General features: G+C 45.0%; 2 protein-coding genes across 2 annotated transcripts in view; one reads left to right on the top strand and one right to left on the bottom strand.

Annotated features, from left to right (window-relative positions):
• Positions 1-1,542: 1,542 nt before the first annotated feature.
• On the bottom strand, positions 1,543-12,077 carry LOC126235414 (proline-rich protein 2-like). Its single transcript, XM_049944135.1, has 2 exons — positions 12,008-12,077; positions 1,543-2,174 (listed from the first exon to the last, which is right to left on the bottom strand). The coding sequence occupies exons 1-2, from the start codon at positions 12,075-12,077 to the stop codon at positions 1,543-1,545; spliced, it is 702 nt and encodes a 233-aa protein (XP_049800092.1).
• LOC126234692 (transcriptional adapter 3-B) overlaps positions 9,003-13,073 on the top strand; it is a 55,003-nt gene continuing 50,932 nt past the window's right edge. Inside the window, exon 1 of the mRNA XM_049943432.1 lies at positions 9,003-9,135. The gene's annotated coding sequence lies outside the window, so the exon portion shown is untranslated. The remainder of the gene's footprint in view (positions 9,136-13,073) is intronic.

Below are 13,073 nucleotides of genomic sequence, written 5' to 3'. Positions count from 1 at the left end.
TATTGGCGACTACAGTCTCCTCACCGAGCTCCATGTCATCTCCAGTAGTGGAACACTCCGAAGCGAGCCGACTAGGAGCCGGATGCTTTGTCGCTGGCATCACGTCTGTGTCTGTTTGTTTACATGTTTTAGCTTTAGTGATGTTTGTGAAGGGATGGCTGCGGGAGCCCAGAGACTGGACGCCACAGCAGACTGGGGCTTTGGATTTACCCAATGTGTTTGCGATAGCGGTTTCCGAAGTCAGTCCGGCACTGTCAAGGGGCTCTGGTTGTTCATTCGCTGGCACCTTTAGGTTTCCCTGAAGAGCGCCAGCCCTAGCATAGAAAATGCAGGGGTATCCAGGTAGCACCACGGGCCCTGATATAGGAATTTACCTACTCTTGGAGGAGCAGGGAGGGTGCCCTGTGACAGTTTCTGACTGGGACACGGTGGTGGCAGATCAGACAGCTCAAAACAAAACCAGCCTGACTTCCATGGCCACCGTGCTGCCAGTAGACCGGCAGCAACTGCGACACAAAGTGACCACGCCCAGGTCTTCACACAATAAATTTGCCACGCACACACAAAGCATGAGTTTTCGCACACAACAGTTTAGCTGTGTTGTGTATACACAATGCACATGACGACTTTTGCTTGCTATAGCCGGCAGCACAGCACCCGCCCATCACGAGTCCTCCCCCTCAAATGGGTTCGAAGCACATGTTTCCGGGTTTATGGATACCGATGTATGGAGCTTGGGTTACTATGTGTTAACATTAATTGTCAGACATTACAGGAAGCAGATGGCACTGCAGACGTGGTCTCGCGGGACCTACACTGATAACTAACACCATCTATATGGAAATTCCGGCTTCACACTTGTACACCTGCACCATCTATAGGGAAATTTCGGTTTCATACTTCTGCACTTGGTACACCAGAGTCGACCTACATTTTTCAGTGGCAGAAGAAAGCCGTTAGATGCAATCAGAGTTTGCCTCCCAGAGAGACTTGCAGAAGTCAGTTCAGATCACTTAATATTGTGGCAGTCCCCAGCCTTTACATCTACTTTTGTGGCAGCCTTCGTAGCGACAACACTTCGCTGTAGAAACGGCCTACGAAGTCACCGCCACACTTTTATTAGCGGGCCGACCGGTCCGCTGGAACAGTGAACAGAAAGATGAAAACCCAGACACTCGGATTAAATGAAAGTCGGTACTTATCTTTATTAACGACGATACAGAACACAGTGGTGAACATGGTCTACAGAAATCTGTCTAGTCCGAGTCGGAGCGGCTAGGTCAGCGTCGGCTGACGACAAACAACAACTCTGCTGCGATGAACACACAACTGACTAGCAAGTACACAATTCGGTGGCGAGTATACAACTGAGCGGCGAATCCAGAACTGTGTTAGCGCTCGCGAATCCAGCGCTTAAGAAGCCAGAAGCCAGCGGTGGCGCGCGCAGACTTGCGGCGATTTCCTGTATCGCTGGCGCTGCTTATGCGGACGGCGTCCGGACTTTGATGCTGCCAACCTTTTTGGCAGCGGGCTCGGTTGGCATTACTGGCTAGGATATAACACTCCTCCCCCCCAAATCGCCGCACCGTCGTGGAATAATGACGTGGCGAGCGTCGACGGCGGGGGAGGGGTCTGGCCGCAGACGTAGCAGAAGAGACCGGGGCGGAGACTTGTCGGTGGCAGTCCCCGGTCCGCACCCCAGCATTGGCTGCGCGGGGCCTCGGGAAACACCAACTGAAAACCGAGGTCAGGGTGCACGCCTGTGACCACGGGCGCAGCTTCTGGTACTGGACGCGACGGGGCGTCGGGACCCACGAAGAGAGGCAGCGTCTCCTGACGCTGCGTCGACGGCTGCTGAGTGAGCGCCGGACAAGGCGCTGCGGTGTCAGACTCCTTGGGGGTGCCCAAGGAAAGCGGCTGCAGTACAGGCTGCACAGCCACCGCTTGGGAAGGCGGCCCGGCTGAGGGGTCGACGTCCATCAGCTCCGAAGGCGGTGGCGACTGAAGAGGGACCGCAGGCGCCGGAGCGACCACCCGGGGCGCTCCCGTATGAAGCTGCGCGGGAGGCATCAATGGGACGGGCTGTCGGCGTGGTAGCGGCGACGGCTGCTGCTGCTGCCCTGGGGGCGGCAGCGAAGTCGGAAGGCGCGGCTGGAACCCGCCGCGGACCAAATCTGTGGACAAAGAACGAGCGGCAGAATCCGGGCGGCCAGCGCGGCGCAACTGGTTCTGATGCCTCCTGTGCACCCCAGTAGCACCTTGAACAGTATAAAAACCGCGACCCTGGACACTTATCACGGTACCACGTTCCCAACGACGGCGACCGTGATAAACTCTGAAAAAAACGGCGTCGTTGCGCTGAAAACGCGTGCGATGCTCAGAAGCGGCGGGTCGATCCGGGGGGTGCAACAACCGTAGTAGGGTGCGATGACGACGGCCGTGGAGAAGCTCCGCAGGCGAAGGGCCGTCGCGTGGCGTGGTCCGGTACGACGACAGGAACGTGATGAGGACCTGCTGACGAGAGTGCGTAGCACGAAGGCGGTCCATATGATCCTTGAATGTGCGTACAAAACGTTCCGCTGCACCATTCGATTGAGGGTGGAACGGCGGAGTAAGAACATGGCGAATGCCATTAGCAGAACAAAAACCTTCAAATTCAGCAGAGGTAAATTGTGGACCATTGTCAGACACTAAAACTTCTGGAAGACCCTCAATACAAAAAATTGAAGTCAACGCCTGTATAGTTTGTGCAGACGTTGTAGACTGCATGGGCACAACAAACGGAAAATTACTAAATGCATCTATCACGATGAGCCAACGAGAATGCCAATATGGACCAGCGAAATCAATATGTACTCGCTGCCAGGGACCGGCAGGGCGTGCCCACTCAAAATAGCGTTGAGGCGGAGCAGCTTGGTGTTCGGCACACGTCGAACAATCTGTAGACATCTGCGTAATCTGCTTATCAATACCGATCCATGTACAATGACGGCGGGCAAGCTGCTTGGTGCGGACCACTCCCCAATGACCTTGATGCAACAAGTCGAGGACCTTGGAGTGGAGCACTTGGGGAACCACTACACGAAGCTGGTCATTCTCGGTGCGTAACAGCAAAACTCCGTGCGAAACAGACAACAGATGACGTTGCGGATAATAGCGACGAACCACAGGATCCGATATGTCCTTTGCCTTGGACGGCCAACCACGTTGAACAAAACGTAATAGTAAACTCAGATGAGGATCCGTAGCTGTCTCACGTGCCACCTGACGATAATCAATCGGAAAATCCCGGAGGGATTGATGCTCATCGGCGTCAATCTGATGGCAAGAGTCGTCAGAGGAATCGAAGACATCATCCGCAGCAATCGGCAATCGAGAAAGCGCGTCAGCGTTTGCATGCTGAGCTGTAGGGCGATACAGTATCTCATACTGGTATTGTGATAACAAAAGAGCCCAACGTTGTAGTCTCTGAGTTGTCCGCTGAGGAACTGGTTTAGACGGATGAAACAGTGACGTCAGGGGCTTGTGATCTGTGACTAAATAGAATGGTCTACCATAGAGGTAGTGATGGAATTTTGTGACACCGAACACAATAGCCAACGCTTCCTTGTCCAATTGGCTATAATTACACTGAGCTTTGTTTAGCAATTTAGATGCGAACGCAATAGGACGTTCGGTGTTACCGACTCGGTGAGACAACACAGCACCGAGACCGAAAGAAGAAGCATCACAAGCTAACACCAGAGGCTTGTTAGGGTCGTAATGGACCAGACAACGATCATTCAATAAAGCCTCTTTGAGCTGCTGAAAGGCTGATTGGCAATCAGCTGACCACACAAACGGAACATTCTTACGGCGGAGACGATGCAACGGTGCAGCAATCTGTGATGCATTAGGTATAAACCTAATATAATATGTCAATTTGCCAAGAACTGCTTGCAATTCATGCAGATTGCGAGGGGCGGGCAAATCACGAATAGCTGCTAAATGTGACTGGGAGGGATGAATGCCTTGAGCATTAATAACATGTCCCAGATACTCCAACTCCGTAAGGAAAAATGAACATTTATCGATGTTGCAACGTAGGCCTGCTTGAGACAACACTGTAAACAAACACTCCAAATTACGGAAATGTTCAGCAGGCGTCCGACCGGACACAACAATATCGTCTAAATAGTTGCAACACGATGGCACATTAGCCAAAAGTTGGGACAAAAAACGCTGAAAAACAGCTGGAGCTGACGCACAACCAAAAGGCAAACGCAGAAAACGGAACAACCCCAACGACGTGTTTATGACAAAATACTGTTGTGATTGCTCGTCGAGGGGCAATTGCAAATATGCTTCACGGAGGTCAATTTTGGAAAAGAAACGAGCTTCCCCTAACTTATCCATCAGCTCGTCCGGTCTAGGTAAAGGAAAAGAATCAATGACAGTCTGAGGATTAACTGTCGACTTAAAATCAGCACACAAACGTAACTTGCCAGACGGTTTCTTTATAATAACTAAGGGAGAAGCCCACTGGCTCGCTGAAACGGGCTGAATAACACCGTTGTTTTGCCAACGACGAAGTTCATCTTCTACAGGTGCCCGGAGGGCGTGAGGCACTGGACGAGCACGAAAAAATCGAGGCTGAGCATTATCTTTTAACGTAATATGAGCGGCAAAGTTCGCAGCACAACCGAGTTCGTCTTTAAATATGTCACTGTATCGGTTACACAAATCGGTTATGCTGTCTTGAGGAACAACAACAGAATTAAGTTGCAACACATTGTCTTGGATAGACAGGCCAAACAAGTCAAAACAGTTTAATCCGAAAATGTTTACACTGTATGTAGCGCGGAGCACTGTGAATGAAACTGTTTTTGTATTGCCACGGAATGTGGCTGGCACGCTACATACACCTAACACAGGAATTTATTCTCCACTATAAGTAGCCAAAGAATGTTTTGCCGCTGAAAGTTTAGGGCGGCCGATAGCCGCATACGTAGCACTATTTATGAGAGTCACAGACGCACCAGTGTCTAATTGAAAATTGAAGGTCTTATCCTGGATGCGTAGCTTCCCAAATAGTTTATTACACTGTCTCTGGATCGGTGCAGCGGAGGCGGAAGACACAAAATCAGCGCGTTTAGCGCGTGTTCGCTGCTTACGACAACTCGTGGGTTGGGCGGGTGGAACAACAACTCCCGCTTCACTTGCAGTCTGTACATCACTTTTTACAGCGTTTGAATTACGCTTGGGTCGCCTAGCAGAGGGCTGGGTGGGTGGCTTATTGCGAACAAGTTTATTACCCACACGAACCGTGGAAGAGTCTTTAAACGCGACCTTCTGGGCGGGCTGACTTTGAAGAACATGAATATCCATGGGCTGGGCAGCACTAGAATTGTTCTTGCGTTTACGCAAACAAACAGTCTGGATGTGTCCTTTCCTTTGACAGAAGTGACAAACCGCGTTTCGTAACGGGCAACGTTCACGAGGATGAGCAAGAACACACTTAGGGCAAGACTTAAGTCTATCATTTTGCACACGCGGCTGACGAATGTGTTTAACATGACGCGGCCGGCTAGTGTTTACAGTCTGACTCTGCCGGTGGGGCCGCGGGCGTGACATAACTTGCTTAGCACAGGCAATTTGAGAAATACATGGCTGATCTAACTCACACTCAGCATAGTCAAAAGTATCTTGGGCTTCAATAATGTTCATCACAGTCTCTAATGACGGGTCAGGCAACTTTAAGATAGCAGCACGAGAATCTGCAATGTTTTGAGTAATAGCGTCTCCTAACATGACATCACTGTAGGAAGCTCCACACACACAATTAAATCGGCACTGACGGGTGAGGCCCCGTAAATCTGTTAACCACTGTTTATTAGATTGATGTGGCAGTTTCTTTAATCTGAAGAACTTGAATCTGGCTGCTGCCACATGAACTCGCGACTCGAAATACTCAGCAAGCTTGTTAACAACAACGTCATAGTCTAAAGCTTCTGGCTTGGATTCCGGGAACAACTTACAAAGTAGTCTATAGACTTCTACGCCTGCAGTGGAAATTAAATAAAGCTGCCGCTCATTACCTGTGATTTTGTAGACTGACATGTGCGCCTGCAACTGCGCGAAATATTCTTGCCATTCTTCTCGTGATGCCTCAAAAGCACGAAAAGGCGGTGCTGCCTGTGCTTGTTCCTTGTGTGGTGGTGGATTAGCCGCTTGTTTGGCGATTGATTCCACCAGACTTTGTATTTGCTGACTCTGTAACAAGATCAACTGTTGTAAGTCGGCAGACGTAGTGAACACAAATTAAACCAGCCCCCAAAATTCTATCTCAAGAAACAAGTTGAACCAGCCCTGCACACGAGTTCGGAAGTCCTCGTCGCCAGTTTTGTGGCGGCCTTCGTAGCGACAACACTTCGCTGTAGAAACGGCCTACGAAGTCACCGCCACACTTTTAATAGCGGGCCGACCGGTCCGCTGGAACAGTGAACAGAAAGATGAAAACCCAGACACTCGGATTAAATGAAAGTCGGTACTTATCTTTATTAACGACGATACAGAACACAGTGGTGAACATGGTCTACAGAAATCTGTCTAGTCCGAGTCGGAGCGGCTAGGTCAGCGTCGGCTGACGACAAACAACAACTCTGCTGCGATGAACACACAACTGACTAGCAAGTACACAATTCGGTGGCGAGTATACAACTGAGCGGCGAATCCAGAACTGTGTTAGCGCTCGCGACTCCAGCGCTTAAGAAGCCAGAAGCCAGCGGTGGCGCGCGCAGACTTGCGGCGATTTCCTGTATCGCTGGCGCTGCTTATGCGGACGGCGTCCGGACTTTGATGCTGCCAAACTTTTTGGCAGCGGGCTCGGTTGGCATTACTGGCTAGGATATAACATCTACGATTCTCTAATTTATGCCAAAGAAAATATAAACAAAAATAGCCACATGATAGATTTATCATACTCAAGGCTTTCTCACACACACACAGTAGCCATACACATACGAGACTGAAGTTCTTCAACAATTTTCAAAAACAGCTCCCTTGACTCCCTTACAGAATTTTAAAGATGTTTAAGAAACTTTGCTAAGTGAATGAGAACTTTACACAGTTGATGAAGCCATGGAGAGTGCTGTTCAAGAATTGTGCTTTTAGTAACTGTACTTTTCAGTAAAATTGTATGTAACAATCACACAATTAGAATTATGCATCTCAAGTAGCCATAAGTAACTGTAAACTGTAACTGCAGATAAAATGTAAATGTACATAATTGATATACAATTGTAATTAAGTGTTTATACTATGTGGAAACTATAAGCCGGCACATGGAATCCTGGTTGTGATTGTTAGCAGATGGCAGCAGTCTGGAGACTTCATGCTGTACTTATTTGCAGATCTTCATAGCCAACTGTGCAGTGTACTATTAGCTGATGTTGACTGCATTGTCGTCTGCTTTATTGCTGAGAAGTGCTGTCACTGTCTATGTTTTGTTGCATTATTTTCATTGCGTTTTTTTTATTATTATTTTTTTATTTTAAAAAATGAGTGCTGGCGGCGGTGCTGGCGCATTGTGAGTGTTACCTTCTACTCCAGTTTGGAAAAGGAAGCAAGTTATCCGGAACTTGTGGAAGCTCAAAACACAGGTTTATGTTTCCTGCACTGCTTACTTACAGTACATTAGGTAATGCTTGTTACTTGTTACCCTGCCATGCACCCCACCTCTCCCCACAGCAAACCATATCCTCTCTCCCCGCAACCCCCAATGGCAAGATGCCAATTTATAGTTCATGAACTGTGTGTGTATAAAAAAAGTATTCCAGTAGCTACACATACATGCTAATAAGTGAACTAGTGTCTGCCATTGTACACTAATTATTGTATTTTTATTTACTCATAAAGCTGTACCTTACATGCTGACAAGGCCAATTGTATCAAAATGTACTGAGTGGCTGGCTGATAATAAACATTCTAAACATACACTCAGTTGTAGGTAAAGCTGCAGGCAAATTTGGTTCATTTGTAGGTTACTGGAAAAATACAGTCAGTCTATAAATGCAGATCACTTACAAAACAGTCATGCGAACCATTCTAGAATACTGTTCGAATGTGTGGAGCCCATGTCAAAGAGAACAGAACATATTGAACGTACACAAAGAAGGGCACTATGAATAGTTAGATTTGTTTGGCTTAAAGAAGTGCATCACTGAAATGCTGAAAACGTTGAACTGGTAGATGCTTGGTGATACGCATCAACTGTCTTGTGGAATCCTACTTTCTAAGTTTCGACAACCAGTATTAAGTGTGGAGTCTAGGCATATACTGCAGTCCTGTATTTATCGCTCCAATATGGACAATGACGACTGATTAAACCAATTACAGCATACACAGAGGCATTTAAGGAGTCATTCTTCCCCTACTAAATATTACAAAATTCTTGGGCCTGGATAGTTCGTTCGGTTGCCATGGAAAGAAAGATTACCGGTTTGATTCCCGATCCTGCACACAGTTTTAATTCGCTAGGACGCTTCATTCCATTGTACACACCGTTGCTCAGTTAGAGGTTTGTACTCTAAAATTATTTACTTACTTTTAAACACAATTACTGCGGTCACTTAAAACCTAGTTTAAAAGCGCACATCTTTCTTGTTTGTATTTTAGAATTTTATTTTATCAATATGTAAAACCTGGCATCTTAAACGGGCAAAACCGCCGTTTCATAATTTACATTATACTGTACTATGGCCCCAACTCTTCGAATAGCCCGCGTCTCACATTCAATTGAATACGAGATCTTGCAGGTTAGCCAAGATAGAAGCGTAGCACTATGCAGAGCAATAAAAACCGAAAACAGCATTTACCATCAGATCTCTTTTGCATAAGGCCCGCTAATGATTTGAACATTTTGTTGGAACCAAACAGCATTTAAATCAGTCATTACACAGGTGAAGTTGCAACGCAAAATATCAGCAATACTGCAACGACAGGAAAATGCGAATCGTTGGTATCCAAGGATGTAGTTCCACAGTACTTAACATCTGTGACTAATTCATAAACACAAAGTGAGAGCACTATGGTTGAGGAGGGAAAAATGTAATGTTTATGTTCGCGCTTCAGTGACATATTGTGTGATACAGTCTTGTAAGTATTGTGGTATGCGATATGTGCCATTTAGAATGGTAAATTGCTCGTTTAATTCACGTCTTGTCTTATTCGTAAGGGTGTCCAAATCAGAATTTGACAATTTGAAGCACAAACAAGTGACACCCTCTGATCATTAAACTAAACAGAATTTAAGTTGCTTAAGGTGTATCATCATTCTTGCTTGGAAAATCTGTACCAGATGATTCCGATATGCGCATTACAGAGCATATTGCGCGCGTAGCATGTTGTTAACATCTTGTAACTTTCGACTCTAGTCTTCTACGTCAATCAGTGTATATACTCAATGTTTGTTTCATTTGTATTGCGTAAAATGTCATTGCGACATCTTTCTACGAATATTTGGGAACTCATTTCCGTAATATATGTTTGCTTGTCCTTTTCTGATCTAAGCGTTTGACTTTTAGTTTTGTTTTGTAAACAACTAAAAACTGTTTACCGCCCTGACGGGTAATAGAGAAACATTGAGTGAGCATACTACTGAACAGGATATACTGCAAGCACTAATGAGCCCTTCACATACAGAGTGTTGCCCCTCACCTGGACTTGAGATAATCTTCAAATGGATGTTATTGGTTTCATTAGTGTAAGTCATTTGGGGTACTACATTGGATCCACTCATTTCGGGCACAAATTACTTTTGGTCCGTTTATTGCTTAGCTCGGTTATTGTGCTGTGTGTACGCCAATATAACTCAGAACATTCAAGATGTGGAACAAGTCAAGAGGTGGGTCCTATATCAACAAAATGAAGTAACTGTTAGAAACTGCGTTTATAATCGTAATTGGCCAGATAAAAAAAAAAAAAAAATTCTCCTTAAGTTTTGGTAAAATTTAGGTGCATCTCATAAGTTGGCCTGACTAAAACTGAGGTGCTCTGTTTGGTGAGACCTGACCGATTTATTTGGTATCTATAACCTACCTTCCGACTGAGCTGTCTCTTGGGCAATTGGACACATGCTTTGATCCACTACTTTAACCTGTGAGTTCGTGAGTGATGTAAATTTTACAAAACTTCTCTCCAACAGGGATTTGAGGTTCTGGTAGTGTCACTTGATGACCCACAAGGTCTTGCAATCTTCTTGAATTTTGTTCTTTCTTTGCCGTCCTTCCTTCCTGACGTATTCTGTTTCCCGCAACCAATAATCATCTGCTTCACTAGTTCCTGCTTCTTTCGTTTGCTTTACAAAACTTCTCTCCAACAGGGATTTGAGGTTCTGGTAGTGTCACTTGATGACCCACAAGGTCTTGCAATCTTCTTGAATTTTGTTCTTTCTTTGCCGTCCTTCCTTCCTGACGTATTCTGTTTCCCGCAACCAATAATCATCTGCTTCACTAGTTCCTGCTTCTTTCGTTTGCTTCATCCTCGAAATGTTTAGCCTCATTGTGTAGAACCATTCATGATAAAGTAACAGAGCCCACTGCCCGTGTGGCCAATCATGTTTGTGATTGTGAAAATGCCTTTTCACCTGTCAAAACCAGTATACCATTGTGATGTGTTCCTTTGTGCTGCAATACATGTAAATCATTTGATCTGCAGTCATAAGACTTGTGTAATAAGTGACAAGCCATGGTGCAGTTCCATAACCTAGCCCACATTTGTAAGGAGGATTGTGTTCCAGTGTTGCCAACCATAATTCTGTGTGCATTGGGATTTCTCCATACCCTTGAACCAAGTACCTGTCCTGGCCATTTTACACAAACACTAGTGAATCACTTTCTGCTTTGAAATAGCTTGAATATTAAAACTAGCAACTCTGTTTCTGTTTATATGTTTGTCACCATGTGTATGTAGTTTTAAATTAATACATTTATGTAGTCTGTGGGATTGAATAGCATCCTTGCCATTTGGCCATGGCTAACAAGAGCAATGATAGTAGTACAAGATTTTGGGTCTAGTCTACAACAGGAGTATGAGGCAGTGTTATACTCTTTCAAGTGTGATGTCTGAAGTGTTTACCATAGTTTTGTTTATATATTTCAGTTGTGTTCTTTAACATTATGTTGTTTATTTACTGTGGGTGGTGGCTTAGAGTGCATTGTGTACTAAACCTAATGGAGATGGCGGCTTTGTTGATGACTGTGATATTGTCATTCTGCTTTGCACATTTTTAAATGATAATTGTGGTGACTGACTGATTTCTAGCAAAGTCACAGATCTAGGGTAGAGTGTAAGGTATTTGGGAACTACCAAAATAAGTCAGTTTCGACCCATGATGTCATCAAGCTGGTGGACATCACCATGTTGCCCTTGCACAAAACGATGACCATGATATCACATTAAAGGTGCAAACAGACAAAACTAGTCCAAGATACATGTAATTGTAAAACATATGTAAAACCAATGGGACAACTGCAGGAATTGGATTTTGGGTGGTGGCTGACTAAGTATGACATTTGTTATATTAAAGACATTTCAAACAAATACTTATTTAAAAGTCTATTCTCAAAAATTCAAAAACCTTAACAAATACAGAAAGTGAAATCTGTGATACTAAAACACAAATGAGTCTGCAAAAAGTTGGTATGGGAAATTTCATGTGGCCTGCATAGCTGAAATGAAGTTTACAATACCAATAAGCCAAAGCTCTATATGTAGGTTTATTGAAAACATAGCCTAACCAAAATAGCTTGCACAGTCCCCATGATACCCATCAATTTCAATCATTATTACCAGTGACTAATAACTCAACTCAAAAATTCATGAAAAAATTACATTACCATCAACTTTGATATACTAGTAACGAACAAGTATGCATGTGCTCCACCTCCCCCCCCCCCTCCTCTCTCTCTCTCTCTCTCTCTCTCTCTCTCTCTCTCTCTCTCTCTCTCTCTGACACACACACACTCACACAAAACATTAATGTCACTCATTTCTCTCAAACCGGGAACCTCTTCAAATGGATCTCCAAACATGGCCATGCTGATTACGCCAAATAAACTTACCACTCTTCAGTGATACAGTAACTTTCATTACTTTTGTAACTTTAGCACAGACATGGCATTTCACATGTGTAGAATCAAGCCATACATTTGCAAAAGGTAAGTAGTTGTCACCATATCATCACCCATTATGACATACAAGAAGCTGCTGGTAAACTTCATAGTCATATCAAATAATTAATAAGAATCGAAAACCATGTTTAAATCTTTAACAATGAACATAACATAGAAATAATAATTCTAAAGCCAGAAGCAAGTCTGTAGCTGACATTAAAATTATTAACAAATCACCATACATACAATTCCAAAACAAGTTTTAGCAGATAGGTCTCAACCAGTCCAATGAATCTCTAAAATCACTAATAAACAATTTTGAAACACCAATGTTCAACACTAAGGTGTGCCACCACGTAGTCCGTAAGGACAGAAGGAATACCCCTGTGAAGACTTACGTCCGGCCAGCCAACAAACACCTTCATCTTCATCTGCCAAATGCAAAGGCTCAAAGAAACCAAACAAAGGCAACAGTCTTTTCTTTGCTGATTCGAAGACGCTCTCCCATGGTTTCACTGCATGATACTCTTACCCGGCCGAACTGCATCTCGCTGGTGCGCACTGCCAACCATTTCTCTGCCCTGGAATGTGCTAGCCGACCTGAGGAGAATGCCAACCCCTCTCTAGATCTTATGGAGCAGATCCTCCAGCCTCTGCACTCTGTAGTAGTTAATCTTTGGAAGCTGGCACTCAGCAGCCGCTGAGGTGACAACCCTTCATTTTTTCTCTCCTCCCCTTTCCCCAATGGAAATCTCATGTTAAATCCAATAAGGGCGAATTAAGGCTGTTCTGGGAATCACAGTGCCCACTTGTTTTCTGCCTTCAGGAAGCAAAATTGCATCCTCGTGACCGCTTTGATATCTTGCAGTTCTTTTTTGGTGAACGTTGACCTTTCCCACTAAGGACGGTGTTCCGACCCAT

Source organism: Schistocerca nitens, chromosome 2 (assembly GCF_023898315.1).
Source record: "Schistocerca nitens isolate TAMUIC-IGC-003100 chromosome 2, iqSchNite1.1, whole genome shotgun sequence".
Taxonomy (NCBI): domain Eukaryota; kingdom Metazoa; phylum Arthropoda; class Insecta; order Orthoptera; family Acrididae; genus Schistocerca; species Schistocerca nitens.
This window is presented reverse-complemented; position numbering and strand designations above follow the sequence as displayed.